Source organism: Salvia hispanica, chromosome 5 (assembly GCF_029641045.1).
Source record: "Salvia hispanica isolate PSC_SH4W2 chromosome 5, Shi_PSC_v1, whole genome shotgun sequence".
Classification (NCBI taxonomy): Eukaryota; Viridiplantae; Streptophyta; class Magnoliopsida; order Lamiales; family Lamiaceae; genus Salvia; species Salvia hispanica.
In genome coordinates, this window is record NC_142696.1 from 2,141,938 (window position 1) to 2,155,905 (window position 13,968).

General features: G+C 36.7%; 1 protein-coding gene across 2 annotated transcripts; it reads right to left on the reverse strand.

Moving 5' to 3' along the window:
* Positions 1 to 9,017: 9,017 nt before the first annotated feature.
* LOC125187737 (rust resistance kinase Lr10-like) lies at positions 9,018 to 13,766 on the reverse strand. Of its 2 annotated transcripts, none has more exons than XM_089058455.1 (3): positions 13,048 to 13,766; positions 11,260 to 11,408; positions 9,018 to 10,323 (listed from the first exon to the last, which is right to left on the reverse strand). In XM_089058455.1, exons 1-3 carry the CDS (start codon positions 13,764 to 13,766, stop codon positions 9,122 to 9,124), a joined length of 2,070 nt encoding a protein of 689 aa, XP_088914581.1. In that variant the 3' UTR covers positions 9,018 to 9,121. The 2 variants fall into 2 exon arrangements, with proteins under 2 accessions (XP_088914581.1, XP_047940324.2); XM_048084367.2 differs by lacking the exons at positions 11,260 to 11,408; positions 13,048 to 13,766 and adding exons at positions 10,574 to 10,618; positions 10,780 to 10,834 and having other exon boundaries at positions 9,018 to 10,266.
* Positions 13,767 to 13,968: the final 202 nt, after the last annotated feature.

Here is a 13,968-nt window from a genome sequence, read left to right on the forward strand (position 1 = left end):
TTTGAGCATCACAGTACTCCGGCGGCTGGTCATCCAGGTGTAGACCGCACTTTTCGCCGCTTGGCTGCGGGGTTTTATTGGCCGAGGATGCGCAAAGAGGTTAGACAGTTTGTTGCATCTTGTGTTGAATGTCAGACGACGAAATATCCCACTCAGAAACCGGCTGGTCTTTTGCAACCATTGCCGATTCCGACGCAAGTTTGGGAAGATATTTCTATGGACTTTATCTCCGGCTTGCCGCCATCCCGGGGATACAGCGTTATTATGGTCACTGTTGATCGTCTTACAAAGTATGCCCACTTTGCCCCGTTGCCGGCTAAATTTGATGCATTGCGTGTTGCTCGTCTGTTTATTGATACAGTCGTCAAGCACCATGGCTTCCCCAAAACTCTCGTGTCAGATAGAGATCCCATTTTTCTGAGCACGACTTGGGAACATATGCTCCGTTTAAGTGGCACGAAACTGAATTTTACAACCGCTTATCACCCACAATCTGATGGTCAAACGGAGGTCCGGAACCGTGGTCTTGAGCAATACTTGCGTGCCTTCACGGCGGATAAGCCATCCAACTGGGTAAATTTCTTACCATGGGCTGAACTTGCTCTTAATTGCTTTCAAAATGCCGCTCTTGGAACCTCTCCGTTCCATGCCTTATATGGACGTGAACCGCCTCTGTTGGTTGCAACACCACCGTCAGCTTCTACTCCTCCGGCTGTAGCCGATCTCATCAGGCAGCGTGGTGAATTACTAGTGACATTGCGGAGTAATTTGGAGCGTGCACAACAACGTATGCGTGATACAGCAAATAAACATCGTCGGGATGTTCAGTTCAATGTTGGCGATTATGTTCTCCTCAAGCTCCAACAATACCGCCAATACTCTGTTGCACGGCCACAATCTGCTAAGTTGGCTCGTCGTTACTATGGGCCCTTCGTTGTTTCGGAAAGAATTGGTCCTGTCGCCTATCGCTTGGACTTACCTCCTCATTGCCGAATTCACAATGTGTTTCATGTGAGCTTGCTCCGTCCCTTTGTTCCTGGTTCTCAAAGTCAGCAGCTAGCTGATCTTCCTGAGGAATTTTTCATGTCCCGCCCCGTGGTTAAGCCCACAAAACTGCTGGAGGGACGGGTTGTATTACAGAATGGGACAAAACCCTAAATGGGAAGTCTGTAGAACAGGGTCTGGTTCGCTGGTCTGATGGGGACCCTGAACACCCTACTTGGGAGCCTATCAGCGTCTTGGTCCGTCGCTTTCCTTCCCTTTTCCTTGAGGACAAGGATTTGTCTAACCGGAGGGGAGTTGATAAGAGCCCATCAAGAACAGAGGAGTCGCTGCACCAGGTTGGGCATGTCGATGACGCTGCGAGCACAAGTCTTGAAGACACAAGATCAGATGATCAGGAGGATGGACATAGCAGAGCTTGTCGTAAACGGAGGCCACCTATTCGTTTCCAAGATTACGTCGACCGTTAGTTGTTTGCTGTTTATTTTGGTTATTTATATAATGTAATAGAGTAAGGAGTCGAGCGTATTATAAGCTCTATCTCGGGTTTTCTTTGTGGTTCTTTCCCGAGAGATAGGAGGTCGAACCGCCCTAGGGTCCTAGAATATAAAAGGGGACTTGTCATTATCTCGGTTGTTTTTTATGAATGATAAGTTTATTTCCCCAAATTATCTTTCTTTGTTTTTGCTCTCAAGTTTGAACGACTGTCTGACGGAGGACTCCTCCGCACGCAGCCATCTGATCTTAGTCCTGATACGACCATCATCGTATCAGAGAGAGAGAGTGTGTGTTTGAATGAGAGAATAGAAACCGGCAAGCCTCTCACATAACAAACACAAACCTCCAAACCCTTAATCCAACGGCCAGCAAGCTCAATCCGGATAGAAGAGGCACGTGGCAGCAATCCAGCTGCTCTCAGCAAGTGATTGGGCTTCTGGGCTGAGTCCACTAAAAAACAACAGCCCAAACACAAAAGTACAAGCCCAAAGAATAATAGGCCATATTAGTTCAACAAAGAGTCTAAATTTATCTGCATATATTCCATGACAGAAAAAGGATTAGTACAGTACAAAAGAGTGTGATGAGATCAATGAATCTCTTACCCTGCAAACTCTCTGTTGTTGCTGTGCACAAGGGGCATACGGTGAGTTCAAATCCATACAAGAGGGAGTCATGGATTTCTGAAAGCGAGACGTTGTTCGAATCCTTAAAACCCCAGGATGTCATCACTATCACCTCATCTCTGCACATCTCCTCTACACGTGAGATGTTGGATATTTTAGTGTAATTGAATTAACTTGAATGATCAGATATTGTTATAATGATACATCATTTAAGTATGGAGGCGCGGAGTGCACGCTTATTTGAATTCGTTATAATATTAGGAGCGAAGCTCCTAGATAGATGAACGGGGGTCCGGGGGCAGCGCCCCCAGGTAGCGGGGTCCAAGGGGCGGCAGCCCCTGGCGGGGTCGAGCTGCCAGGTCAGCTTGGAAATTTTTGTCTAGTTCATCTTCTTCTTCTACTGATCTTTGTCTGGTTCAATCATTATCGAAAACAATAACATATGATCTTCTAAAAACTCTGAATTTTATCCGATCAAACATTTTGGTTGAACCCCGAAATTGATTTGATCTGAAAGTGATCAACACGACTTTCAGATATCCGGTTTTTGTTTCTCTGTTTTTATATCTCCCTAACAAAGATCAAATCAAATGTCGAACAAAGAAACAATGAAGGAAGGAGCGAAAGGTTTCGCAAAGTTAGATAAGTTTGATGGCCAGGACTTTAGACGCTGGCAAAAGAAGATGCATTTCATGCTGACAAATCTCAAGGTGGTGTACGTTCTGAGTACTCCCATGCCCGAGGCTGTTGATAATGAAACTCTGGAACAGACGAGGAGACGGATGAAGTGGGAGAACGATGACTACATATGTTCTTGTTGGTAACTTTATCAACTATAAAATGGTTGATTCAGGGCCTGTCATGGAACAATACAATGAATTGTTGAGGATATTGGGACAGTTTTCCCAATATGATATGAAAATGGATGAATTTATTTCTGTTTCTAGTATTATCGATAAATTGCCACCTTCTTGGAAGGATTTTAAAAATAATCTGAAACACAAGAAGGAGGAACTGAACTTGGTCGAACTTGGAAGTGATTTCCAAATTGAACAGTCCATACGTGATATGGAAAAGAGTTCCGGTGGTAATCCTAAAAACGTGGTCGGTTCTTCTATGAACATGGTGGAAGAGGGTGAATCCTCAAAGGCTGGTAAAGAGAAACGTAAGTTTCAAGGGAAACGGAAGTTTCAAGGTTATAACAGTAAGGATGAGAATAAAAAGCCCAAACTGACTTGCTGGAAGTGTGGCAAATCCGGGCACTTCAAGAAGGATTGTAAGTCTGGAAAGGGTGGAGGAAAAGGGAAAAACGAGGCTGGTCAAAATGGATCCAAGGATCCGGAAAAGCAATCAGGTTCGTCTTTTGTACCTTATGATCATTCGGTTGAGAATTATTATGCATCAATAATCTCTGAAGCATTTTATGTGCAGGATGATGATATCTTATGGTGGATTGATTCGGGTGCAACATGTCATGTATGCAAGGATCGTCAATGGTTTAAGGACTTTAAACCAATTGAAGATGGATCTTCCTTGAAGATGGGCAACGTTGCAACTGAACCAATCAAAGGAATAGGATCTGTTAGCCTAGTATTTACCTCTGGAAATTCGTTGTTATTAGAAAATGTTATGTATGTACCTGGAATTCGTAAAAATTTAGTCTCTGGTATTGTATTGAATAGTTGTGGATATAAACAAGTATTAGAAAGTGATAAATACATTCTGTCAAGGCATGGTAATTTTATTGGCTTTGGTTATCTTTGTGGCATGTTTAGGTTGAATCTAGATGTCCCTTTTGTGAATAATTCTGTTTGCATGACCTCTTCAAGTTTTGGTAATCATGTTAGTAAATCAGAATTGTGGCATGCTAGACTTGGACATGTTCATTATAAGAGATTAAAAGATATGTCGAAAATGAGTTTGATACCTGCTTTCGAGTTGAATAATGAAAGGTGTAAAACTTGCATGTTAACTAAAATAACTAGACAACCTTTCAATAAGAATGTAAATAAAGAAACTAAGGTATTAGAACTTATACATAGTGACTTGTGTGATTTTCATTCGACTCCATCACTTGGTAATAAAAAGTATTAGTTCTTATACATAGTTAACTAAAATAACTAGACAACCTTTCAATAAGAATGTAAATAAAGAAACTAAGGTATTAGAACTTATACATAGTGACTTGTGTGATTTTCATTCGACTCCATCACTTGGTAATAAAAAGTATGTAGTTACTTTTATTGATGATGCTACTAGATTTTGCCATGTCTATCTATGTCATTCAAAAGATGAAGCTCTTGATAAATTTAAAATCTTTAAGGAAAGTGTAGAGCTTTATCATGGTGTGAAGATTAAAACTCTTCGCACTGATAGGGGAGGTGAGTATTATGATCCAGCGTATTTTGAATCGACTGGTATAGTACATCAAACGACTGCTCCATATACACCACAACAAAATGGTGTAGCCGAAAGAAAGAATAGAACATTGAAAGAAATGATTAATTCAATGTTGTGTTATTCTGGCCTAAGTGAAGGATTTTGGGGTGAGGCTATGTTAACAGCCTGTTATTTGTTGAATAGAGTTCCTAACAAAAGGAACAAGATTACCCCTTATGAACTTTGGCATAAGAAACATCCAAAATTGAGTTATCTTAGAGTTTGAGGTTGTCGAGCAGTGGTAAGACTAACTGGCCCTAAAATGAAAACCATAGGTCAAAGAGGCATAGATTGTGTATTTCTAGGGTATTCAGAAAATTCAGTTTGTTATAGGTTCTATGTCTTAGAACCTAATGACTATGTATTTGTGCACTCTATTATTGAGTCAAGGGATGTTGATTTTGGCAATGAGGATAGATTCACGTCTATACCTAAACCTGGAGGCATGATTGCAAGGTCTAATAACTCTGATGATGTTACTGGAAAGATGATAGATACACCTCCTGAGGCTAGGAGAAGTAGTAGAGCAAGAAAAGCTAAGTCCTTTGGAAATGATTTCCAATTGTACTTACTTGAAGGATCAAGAAATGAAATTAATTTTCAATATCAGTATTGCTTTACTATTGATGATGATCCAAGGACTTACAAAGAAGCTATGGCTTCAAGAGATTCCGCTTTTTGGAAAGAGGCAATCCAAGAGGAGATGGATTCTATAATCCAAAATGGCACTTGGATACTGACTGATTTACCACCTGGTTGTGAAGCTTTAAATAGCAAATGGATCTTCAAAACGAAGATGAAGGTGGATGGAAGCATAGACAAATATAAAGCCAGATTGGTTATCCAAGGCTTTAGACAAAGGGAAGGAATTGATTATTTTGACACCTATGCTCCTGTTGCTAGGATTTCCACAATTAGATTATTGTTAGCACTTGCTGCTATACATAATCTTGTAATTCACCAAATGGATGTCAAAACTGTCTTCTTGAATGGTGAATTAAATGAAGAGATTTATATCAAACAACCAGAAGGCTTTGTTATGCCTGGTAATGAACATAAGGTTTGTAAATTGGTAAAATCTCTTTATGGACTAAAGCAAGCCCCCAAACAATGGCATCAGAAGTTTGATGACGTAGTATTGTCTAATGGTTTTGTATTAGACAAAGCAGATAAGTGTGTATATAGCAAATTTGATGCTACCGGTAAAGGGGTTATCATTTGCCTATATGTGGATGACATGTTGATCTTCGGCACTGACCAAGATCAAGTTGATAAAACAAAGGCATTTTTGTCATCTAAGTTTGAGATGAAAGACATGGGGAAGGCTGATGTGATTCTTGGAATTAAGATCACACATGGAGAACAAGGAATTTCTATTTCTCAATCACATTATATTGAGAAGATTTTGAAAAAATTTAACTTCAAGGATTGTTCTCCAGTTAAGACTCATTTTGATCCTAGTGCAAAGCTCGTACCTAATAAAGGAGTTGTTGTGAATCAGCTTGAATATTCAAAGGCTATTGGATCACTAATGTATGCTATGATTAGTACCAGACCCGATATAGCTTTTGCAGTTCGAAAGTTGAGTCGATATACTCATAATCCAAGTTTAATCCATTGGCAAGCCATGAATCGAGTATTTAAGTACTTAAAAGGAACAATGGATTATATGTTGTCTTATTCTGGATTTCCTTCTGTTCTTGAAGGTTATTCGGATGCAAGTTGGATCACCAATATGGAAGATCATTCTTCCACTAGTGGTTGGGTATTCCGTCTTGGAGGTGGTGCTATATGTTGGGCATCAAAGAAACAAACTTGTATAACAAATTCAACAATGGAATCGGAGTTTGTGGCATTAGCAGCAGCTGGTAAAGAGGCTGAATGGCTAAGAAATTTGATATATGAGATTCCATTGTGGCCTAACCGATATCACCTATATCTATCAGATGTGATAGTGCTGCTACCTTGGCTAAGGCATATAGTCAAGTGTATAATGGAAAGTCAAGACACTTAGGTGTTAGACATAGCACGATTCTTGAACTTATTTTGGATGGTGTGATATCTGTGGAGTTTGTAAGAACTCATGACAACTTAGCCGATCATTTAACCAAAGGGTTAAGTAGAGATCTTGTGTACAAATCGGCTATAGGGATGGGATTAAAGTCCAGTACAAATCTCTAATATTAAGATACCCAATTCCCATTTAGTATGATACTAGATGCAAAATTCAATGTGGAAAACTTAATATTGGAGATTGGAACACATTTGAAAATTGTCCCAAGGTATGTGTTTGGACCTACAAGTTAAGGAGGTTGAATATATAGATTCTTAATAGTTCTTTTGAAAAATTGCAAATGTAGGTGCAAGAATAAAGGAGCTACCTATATAAGCATGAAGTTTAGCCACTTCAAGAAGCTGGGACTTGGTTTCGATATGTTTATGAAGGATAAGGACATAGGCTAGTAAAATATAGTGTCAAGATAGAACTATTCATATATAAACTTTTGTGTACATTATCTTCGTGTATTCAATGTGAGTTCCCAGGGTTCAATCCTTAGAGACACCCGGGGTATTCGAATATTTGAAATGTGTAATGTACTAATATGGAATTCAATCGTTACGATATTTCATTTATGTGAATGTTTGAATGTTTGAGATGACTTGTTTTAGTTAATCAACGAGTCGTGATATCTGTGAAGAGGGAAGAATCCTGCAATGGGTGCGGGCACCTCATCAAATGAAGATGGATTAAACGAAGAGGATTGAAATAATAACTCTCGGCAATGGAAGGTGGGCGGTTGGGATTGTCTCGGCTGAATTGATGAGCAGATGTCATTGGCGTTTACGGAAGCATCAACTAGCCTCACGGTGGAGTTGTCGTGGTTGATTGCTTTAACATAGTATTTGTGAGAATTGAGGGAGAAGAAGGTCACATTATTTTCACATGTTAATTCAAATCTGCGATCACCGCACTTTACGGAATCACCCTTGAGGCCGAAAGGGGAGCTGAGATTGGCAAAGATGCCACAGGCGGAAGGGGTGCACTTTGCATAGCAAGATGGAAGGAAATACAACAAAACAATCAGGAGAGGTGAATAATTCATCATTGTTGATGCATAGATTTTAATTCTGCACCAATTGATATGGTGTGTAGCACACAAGAGTCAACGGTTATTGGGTTTTTTTTTCATCTCTTTCTTTGACTACTAGTGTTTATATTAATTCCAATACAAAGTGACACCACTATTATTTAATCAAAAAGATAATATAGTCTACCTAGTCTTCCACACAATAAATTAAATTATTATATAATATTAAGAAATACAAAACTTAGAATAGTCACACCAAGTCTTCGTAGGAAAAGTCGAGGTAATATATATATATATATATATATATATATATATATATATATATATAGGGATGTACTAAGATAACAACCCTCTTTATTGTAACACCATACCACCATTTTAGGCCATTGGATCTGAAAAATCGTGTGTTTGTCATGCTGCCACGTGTAAAAACACGGAGGGGTAAAATAGGAAATTTCTAATTTTACGTTACCAGATTGCAGTGCTGTTCATTGAATATTGCAGTCTCACCACAACAATATTGCAGTTTACCACGACTGCAATATCTAATACAGTAGAATGCAGACCCGTGTTTTTTCGCGAAATTTAATCCTAGGCGTCCATAGATGAGATCTAACGGACTATATTGGTGGTATGGTGTTATTTTAACTATGGTGGCACCCTAGTGCACCCCTATATATATATATATATATATATATATATATATATATATATTTTGATTTTCATATACGATTTATGCATTAAAAAAATAGCCCAGGAATTATGTAACTGGGGTGATGAGTTTTGACCCATTTACGAATACAAACTTTGAGCCCATAGTTTTATTCAATATGTTTATTCTGAGGGTTGTGGCCCATAATTAATATCACAAATGAAGGCCCAAAAGAAGTAATCCAAAACCATAAACTCATCTTTAAAAAATCTCAATTTATTAGTGAATTCTTCAAAAATAAATAAAAATTATGGCAAGAGATGAGACGAGTTCACTAGTGTATGATCATGGTTGGGTGCATAAGAAAATATTGGCAGGTCTTCATTAATCCCATTTTTTTTTACCATACGTTATACATATAAAAAAAACTACTGTATCTGATAAATTAAGATACATGAAGTTTATATTATGTAAACAATAAGTACTTCCCTACCATGTCAAAAAGTTGACATAAATTCAGGTCATAATAAATAGCCGAGGAATTTTATACCTTAGGATAATGAACTTTGATCCATTTACAAATATAATTTGGTCCTTATAATTTTAATTTGTGGCTCAATGACAATTCATTAACACAAAATATTCTTTTGGGCCGAGGCCCATATACTAACATCACAACCCAAAAGTTATAAATCTAAGACATCAAACACATTTTAGTAAACTCAATTTATTAGAGCATGGGGCACGCACACATAATGACATAAACCTAAATACTAGGACATTTTACAATATTTACGCGATTTACAACTATATGGTTATTCAACTATAATCTCAACACTGATTGAAGCATCATCATGTTCCAGCAATGATACTGAATCAGTGGAACATGTTTGATCCATGGTGGCTTGAATAGATTGTGAAGGATACTCGGGAATTATTATACGTTCAACATCATCTTCCAACATTTCCAACACTTTGTGCATTGATGGACGATTATCTGGATTCATCTGTATGCACCATAATGCAACTATTGTCATCTTCCGACCAAATTTCCTCCAACTATCATCACCGTTTTCATCCTCACCACCATTCACAACTTCAATATCCTTCCCTTGGCTGAAATAGTCATATATCCAATATGGAAAATACTGACTCGAATTGTCGTTGTTCCCTATCAAGTCTTTCTTCAAACTCACCATTTCCATCAACAACATCCCGAAACTATAAACGTCAGCCTTAAAAGAGACTGCTCCAATACTCCTGCTAATTAGTTCAGGAGCAACATATCCTATGGTTCCTCTAGCAGCAGTCATAGTCACAGTAGTTTTATCCGTTGAGAAAAACTTTGCTAGCCCAAAATCTGATATTTTCGGGATGAAGTTATCATCAAGAAGTATGTTATGAGGCTTGATGTCAAAATGCAGGATTTGAACGTCACACCCTCGGTGCAGATACTCAATCCCACGAGCAACACCAACTGCAATCTCAAACTTCGTATCCCAACTCAATGAGATCGTTTTGTCTCTATTGAAAAGATATTTATCAAGGGAACCGTTGGGCATGAAATCATAGATAAGCGCACGTTTGGAGCCGTGTGCACAATATCCAATGAGTTTCACCACATTGACATGGTGGATCCTTCCAATAGTTGAAATTTCATTCATGAAGTCTTGTCCACTTCCTCCAGATTTTTTGAGTAATTTGACAGCTACATGAAAGCCACTTCGGAGCTTCCCTTTGTAAACAGATGCGTAGCCACCTTCACCCAGTTTATCTTGAAAGCCTCCGGTCATCTTCTTAATGTCTGAATATGAATATCTAATTGGTGTAAGTTCGTTGTCACTTCTTAAGAAGCTTTCTATATTTTTATACATAGACATGTGTCTTCTCCGAAATTTCTTGATCAAAATCCACATAGCAACAGGAAAAACGATAAACTTTGGTAGCAAGATGATCAATTCTGCATGACAAGTGAAAAACATAAAATAAATAAATTCACCAATGTTGAATATTACTGCTTGTACAAGTTTATGTCTAAATAAAGAAAATATTACGTTCAAGTAACACGATAAATTATGAACTCTGGTCGATACGATCACATAATTGTTTTATAATTATTTTAAATAAATACATGATGTGTAATGAAATCTGAAGCATAATATAGTAATACTTTTACATAGTATTTGAATAAAAAATCACGAAAAATTGGTTCAAATTAAAACCTGAATTAAATAGTAGTAGTGCATATATATAAACAAGGATCTCACCGATTACTAATTCCATGTCGCCTACAGCAAATAGGAAACCGAAGCCTGCAGGCACACCAAATAAAATTTAGAACTGAATTTAAAATGAACATTAGGAATCATTTTTATTCGTATATCATGAGGATGAGGGTGGAGTCCAATCAAAATTGAATATAATGTATAAATTTATATGCTTGTTTTTATTCATTAAAAGTAGGAACACTTACGTCGTGATGGTATGTTTGTGTCGTCGTACGGAGCGTAGGTTTGATGTAAGCCCATTGATAAAGCTGCGATTCCAAACAGGATGAGTATAGGAGGGCTTATTACTGTACACAACAAACCTGAAATATTTTTTATTTTAAGTTCAAACCCGATGATCAGAATTTGTGACAACTGATTGCTAATATTTAATTAAATCATGAAGTTTCATTAAATTCTGTTTGATAAATTGTAATATTAAATAATGAAGTTTCAATTTTTTTTTTCTCAATGCACAAATCAATATCTTTATTTGGTGAATATTCTGATTTCAGAGGTCATAACTCATGAGACCATATTTAACCATACTTTTTAGTACTTCAAATGACTACAAGCCCGTCAGAAAACCATTTTCATTCCTAGATCATGAGAATTTAAATTCAGATGCTTGTTTTTATTCATCGAATTATGTGTTTATGCAAGCATTAAAAGTTAAGGATACTTACCGGATTGTATGGATATGATGCCGTATATAAACCATGTTTGAATTAAGACCACTGATAGAGCTGCGATTCCAAAGAGGGTGGATATAGGAGGGCCTATTACTGCACATAGCATTCCTGAAATATTTTTCAGTTTAAGTTCAAAGCCGATGCTCAGAATTTATGACAAATCATCGCTAATATTACGAACTTTAGCCGAAGGAATTATTCATTTGCCTTGTCACTTCCCCAAAAGAAGTACAAATTGATTAAATTAGTGCAGAAAGGAGTATTAGTTTTAAATTGATCACAACATTGTAACTAGAGATATTGATTGTCAGAATAATATCTACTCCCTCTCCTCTGTCCACGATAAATTGAACACTTTTGACTAGTCAAGGTTTTAAAAAAGACAGGGAACATCTTTTTTGGTTTATGAACTTTATCAAACTATCATTTTATGTCCCGTGAACTTTGAAAATATCATTTGAGGTTGGTCGACTACGAATTAATATCAATTGAAATACTTTTTTTTTTACTATTTCCATGTTTTTATGTAAGAAAATACCCTCAATACCTTGAATGGTATTTATTTTAATAAACTTATCACATACTCATATTTTTTATAAATATCTTTATATATTTCTGATGAATTTTCTAAATATAATTTGACCTTGAATATTATCACTTAATTTTATGACATGTAAGAAAAGTTCCTTCTTCAACCTTTTATAATTAAATAATTTTAAAATATTTTTGAGGTATGGATACTCGTTAAAATTAATGTCACAATCAATAGATTATACTTGAATATTGATATATTATTTAAATAATAATAATATTAAAGGTCACATTATATGTAGAAAATTTGTCAAAATTATATAGTAAAGATATTTATAAAAAAAAATATGAGTGTGTGATAGTTTATAAATAATATATAGCTTCAAGGTATTGAGAGTATTTCCGTCCGGAAAAACTTGGAAATAGGAAAAAAGTATTTTGATTGATATTAACTCATAGTTTACAAACCTCAAATGATATTTTCAAAGTTCACGGAGCTAAAACGATAGTTTGACAAAATTCATGGACCATAAAAGATGTTCCCTCTAAAAAGTAGTGTGAAAATTGAATTAAAAAAGTTAGTGGATTGTGATATCTACTTTTAGATATTAATTTTATAATAAAATGTGAGTATGATAAGTTAGTGGAATATGAGTCAATTACCAAAAGTAGTAAAAAGTAGGGGTGTCAATTAGTTGTGGACGGACGAAAAAGGAAATTGATGTCAATTAATCGTGGACGGGGGAGTATTAGCTATTTGAATTATGAAGTTTAGTTAGATTTTGATATTACTTTGATATTGGAATATTAAATCATAAAATTTTAATTTTTATCAACATTCGAGTCTATGCACAAACGGCGTCTTTTGGTGATGTTAAAAACGAGAATATTTTTAAACAATATAAAAAGACGACAATTTGTGCCTGGACGACAATTGTGAAAAAAATGAAATTCCGTGATTTAAATGGCATCCTAAATTGTATGACAAGTCCCGTCAGAAAATTGATATAGCCGAAATCATCAAGCTTGGGTAAACTTAATAATTTCACGATCAAGTTTTGAGTAGGTAGAAAAATCCAGAGTTTGGTCAAATCATGTGATATTCGCTAATGAATTGTCCTAATAAGCATAGATAATGGAAGATCTCACCTAAAATTAATAGAGGAGCTGGGAGAAGCAGCACTGCATACATAGCAAGAGGAGTAGCAAGTGAGATAATGTTCATAAACACAAAATCATTAGATATTAAACAATGATATTCTATGATTCTTACACCACCAGGATGAGGGTAATGAGTCTAATGACCGTGGTTCGCAGTCGGTGCAGAAGTTGAGTTCAAATCCATACAAGAGAGAGTGGAGGATTTCTGAAAGAGACACATTTTTCTGATCATGAAACTCCCACGACGTAATCGCCATGAGATCTAGTCCGCACAGATGCGGTACCTCTGAGGCATTCATGTGTCCGACCTTTATATATGAATATCTATCATTCATTAGAGAACAATTAGTAGAAATGTTGGTGTGGAGGGATGAATTCCTCATGGGATTAGATTTAGGGCAGCTTATCAAATTGATAAAGGTGGCTTTATAATCATGTAGATAGATTGAATATGGGCTGTAGTATTTGTTACCAGAATCATCTCTAAAGTAATATTGTTCATAAGCAGAAGAGATGGGGAAAGAGCAGATGTTGTGATTGTTGTGGGAAGCATCAGCCACTCTGATGCTGGAGTTTTGGTAGTCGATGGCTTTCACAGAGTAGTTATGAAAGTTGAGAGAGATAGAGGTGAGGTTGTGTTGGCAGGTTAATATGCGATAGCCGCAGTGGGTGGGGTCGCCCTTGAGGCGGAAAGGGTAGCTGATGGTACGAATAACACCACACGAAGAAGGAGTGCAGAGAGGATTAGCATAAGAGAAATGAGGTAGTGTTGCAAGGATGAATAAGAGGATGAGGAGAGTTGTGGACATTGCAGCTTGGAGAGATGAGAATGGCAAATTTCTTGAAATAGAAGCATGCACAAAATAGATCCTCTGTTTCAGAGACTTTTATAAGTTCAAAATAATGAGTAAATCTAAACACAATTTAAAAGGAGATGTGTTAATTTATAGTAAATTACTTGTACAGAACCGGTTACCAAGTGGTGTAAGTGTAATGGACGGATGTCACATC